The sequence below is a fragment of the Salvelinus namaycush genome, chromosome 3, assembly GCF_016432855.1.
Source record: "Salvelinus namaycush isolate Seneca chromosome 3, SaNama_1.0, whole genome shotgun sequence".
Taxonomy (NCBI): Eukaryota; Metazoa; Chordata; class Actinopteri; order Salmoniformes; family Salmonidae; genus Salvelinus; species Salvelinus namaycush.
In genome coordinates, this window is record NC_052309.1 from 12,592,331 (window position 1) to 12,596,540 (window position 4,210).

Consider the following 4,210-nt stretch of genomic DNA (forward strand, 5'->3'; position numbering starts at 1 on the left):
CATAGAGCAGAGAACAGAGAACAGAGAACAGAGAACAGAGAGCAGAGAGCAGAGACCAGAGAGCAGAGAGCATAGATCAGAGAGCATAGAGCAGAGAGCAGAGAAAAGAACAGAGCAGAGAGCAGAAAGCAGAGAGCAGAAAGCAGAGAGCAGAGAAAATAACAGAACAGAGAGCAGAGAACAGAGAACAGAACAGAGAACAGAGAACAGAGAGCAGAGAACAGAGAGCAGAGAACAGAGAGCAGAGCAGATAAAATAACAGAACAGAGAACAAAAAGCAGAGAACAGAGAACAGAGAGCAGAGCAGATAAAATAACAGAACAGAGAGCAGAGAACAGAACAGAGAACAGAGAGCAGAGAGCAGAGCAGATAAAATAACAGAACAGAGAGCAGATAAAATAACAGAACAGAGAGCAGAGAGCATTGCCACTCACCTAGAGTCCCACAGGGTTTGTTCTTGTAAGTGCAGATGTCGTACCTGAGGGAGAAAAAGAAGAGAGAAAACAACATGAGACATGATTCTTCTGTCAGGCTCTCTCTAGTTCTATTCTACTCTATTCTACTCTACTCTATCCTAGTCTATTCTACTCTACTCTATCCTAGTCTATTCTACTCTACTCTATCCTAGTCTGTTCTACTCTACTCTATCCTAGTCTGTTCTACTCTACTCTATCCTAGTCTATTCTACTCTACTCTATCCTAGTCTATTCTACTCTACTCTATCCTAGTCTATTCTATTCTACTCTATCCTAGTCTATTCTACTCTACTCTATCCTAGTCTATTCTACTCTACTCTATCCTAGTCTATTCTACTCTACTCTATCCTAGTCTATTCTACTCTACTATATCCTAGTCTGTTCTACTCTACTCTATCCTAGTCTATTCTACTCTACTCTATCCTAGTCTACTTTACTCTACTCTATCCTAGTCTATTCTACTCTACTCTATCCTAGTCTGTTCTACTCTACTCTATCCTAGTCTATTCTACTCTACTCTATCCTAGTCTATTCTACTCTACTCTATCCTAGTCTATTCTACTCTACTCTATCCTAGTCTATTTTACTCTACTCTACTCTATGCTAGTCTATTTTACTCTACTCTATCCTAGTCTGTTCTACTCTACTCTATCCTAGTCTATTCTACTCTACTCTATCCTAGTCTATTCTACTCTACTCTATCCTAGTCTGTTCTACTCTACTCTATCCTAGTCTATTTTACTCTACTCTATCCTAGTCTGTTCTACTCTACTCTATCCTAGTCTATTCTACTCTACTCTATCCTAGTCTATTTTACTCTACTCTACTCTATCCTAGTCTATTCTACTCTACTCTATCCTAGTCTATTCTACTCTACTCTATCCTAGTCTGTTCTACTCTACTCTACTCATCTAGTCTATTTATCTCTACTCTATCCTAGTCTATTCTACTCTACTCTATCCTAGTCTATTTTACTCTACTCTATTCTAGTCTATTTTACTCTACTCTATCCTAGTCTATTCTACTCTACTCTATCCTAGTCTATTTTACTCTACTCTATCCTAGTCTATTCTACTCTCCTCTATCCTAGTCTATTATATTCTACTCTACTCTATCCTAGTCTATTTTACTCTACTCTACTCTATCCTAGTCTATTTTACTCTACTCTACTCTATCCTAGTCTATTTTACTCTACTCTATCCTAGTCTATTATATTCTACTCTACTCTATCCTAGTCTATTATATTCTACTCTACTCTATCCTAGTCTATTTTACTCTACTCTACTCTATCCTAGTCTATTTTACTCTACTCTATCCTAGTCTATTATATTCTACTCTACTCTATCCTAGTCTATTTTACTCTACTCTACTCTATCCTAGTCTATTTTACTCAATTTTATTCTACTCTACTCTATCCTACTCTATTTTACTCTACTCTACTCTATCTAGTCTATTCTACTCTATATATACTCTATCCTAGTCTATATTCTACTCTACTCTATCCTAGTCTATTATATCTACTCTACTCTATCCTAGTCATCAGTTACACGGGTTATTCTACTGCTCAGTACGCATCAGTTTACACGGGTTATTCTACTGCTCAGTACGCATCAGTTACACGGGTTATTCTACTGCTCAGTACGCATCAGTTACACGGGTTATTCTACTGCTCAGTACGCATCAGTTACACGGGTATTCTACTGCTCAGTACGCATCAGTTACACGGGTTATTCTACTGCTCAGAACGCATCAGTTACACGGGTATTTCTACTGCTCAGTACGCATCAGTTACACGGGATATTCTACTGCTCAGTACGCATCAGTTCACGGGTTATTCTACTGCTCAGTACGCATCAGTTACACGGTTATTCTACTGCTCAGTACCATCAGTTACACGGGTTATTCTACTGCTCAGTACGCATCAGTTACACGGGTTATTCTACTGCTCAGTACGCATCAGTTACACGGTTATTACACTGCTCAGTACATCAGTTACACGGGTTATTCTACTGCTCAGTACGCATCAGTTACACGGGTTATTCTACTGCTCAGTACGCATCAGTTACACGGGTTATTCTACTGCTCAGTACGCATCAGTTACACGGGTTATTCTACTGCTCATACGCATCAGTTACACGGGTTATTCTACTGCTCAGTACGCATCAGTTACACGGGTTATCTACTGCTCAGTACGCATCAGTTACACGGTTATTCTACTGCTCAGTACGCATCAGTTACACGGGTTATTCTACTGCTCAGTACGCATCAGTTACACGGGTTATTCTACTGCTCAGTACGCATCAGTTACACGGTTTATTCTACTGCTCAGTACGCATCAGTTACACGGTTTATTCTACTGCTCAGTACGCATCAGTTACACGGGTTATTCTACTGCTCAGTACGCATCAGTTACACGGTTATTCTACTGCTCAGTACGCATCAGTTACACGGGTTATTCTACTGCTCAGTACGCATCAGTTACACGGGTTATTCTACTGCTCAGTACGCATCAGTTACACGGGTATTCTACTGCTCAGTACGCATCAGTTACACGGGTTATTCTACTGCTCAGTACGCATCAGTTACACGGGTTATTCTACTGCTCAGTACGCATCAGTTACACGGGTTATTCTACTGCTCAGTACGCATCAGTTACACGGGTATTCTACTGCTCAGTACGCATCAGTTACACGGGTATTCTACTGCTCAGTACGCATCAGTTACACGGGTTATTCTACTGCTCAGTACGCATCAGTTACAACGGGTTATTCTACTGCTCAGTACGCATCAGTTTACACGGGTTATTCTACTGCTCAGTACGCATCAGTTACACGGGTTATTCTACTGCTCAGTACGCATCCAGTTACACGGGTTTATTCTACTGCTCAGTACGCATCAGTTACACGGGTTATTCTACTGCTCAGTACGCTCAGTTACACGGGTTATTCTACTGCTCAGTACGCATCAGTTACACGGGTTATTCTACTGCTCAGTACGCATCAGTTACACGTGTTATTCTACTGCTCAGTACGCATCAGTTACACGGGTTATTCTACTGCTCAGTACGCATCAGTTACACGGGTTATTCTACTGCTCAGTACGCATCAGTTACACGGGTTATTCTACTGCTCAGTACGCATCAGTTACACGGGTTATTCTACTGCTCAGTACGCATCAGTTACACGGGTTATTCTACTGCTCAGTACGCATCAGTTACACGGGTTATTCTACTGCTCAGTACGCATCAGTTACACGGGTTATTCTACTGCTCAGTACGCATCAGTTACACGGGTTATTCTACTGCTCAGTACGCATCAGTTACACGGGTTATTCTACTGCTCAGTACGCATCAGTTACACGGGTTATTCTACTGCTCAGTACGCATCAGTTACACGGGTTATTCTACTGCTCAGTACGCATCAGTTACCACGGGTTATTCTACTGCTCAGTACGCATCAGTTACACGGGTTATTCTACTGCTCAGTACGCATCAGTTACACGGGTTATTCTACTGCTCAGTACGCATCAGTTACACGGGTTATTCTACTGCTCAGTACGCATCAGTTACACGGGTTATTCTACTGCTCAGTACGCATCAGTTACACGGGTTATTCTACTGCTCAGGTACGCATCAGTTACACGGGTTATTCTACTGCTCAGTACGCATCAGTTACACGGGTTATTCTACTGCTCAGTACGCATCAGTTACACGGGGTTATTCTACTGCTCAGTAC

At 41.5% G+C, this 4,210-nt stretch overlaps 1 protein-coding gene across 1 annotated transcript in view; it reads right to left on the reverse strand.

Moving 5' to 3' along the window:
• Positions 1–3,335, reverse strand: part of LOC120044797 (A disintegrin and metalloproteinase with thrombospondin motifs 6-like) — an 89,441-nt gene extending 86,106 nt beyond the window's left edge. Inside the window, exons 1-2 of the mRNA XM_038989470.1 lie at positions 3,322–3,335; positions 435–478 (exon numbers count right to left, since the gene is read on the reverse strand). Of these exons, the coding sequence (XP_038845398.1) occupies positions 435–478; positions 3,322–3,335 (58 nt within the window). The remainder of the gene's footprint in view (positions 1–434; positions 479–3,321) is intronic.
• Positions 3,336–4,210: the final 875 nt, after the last annotated feature.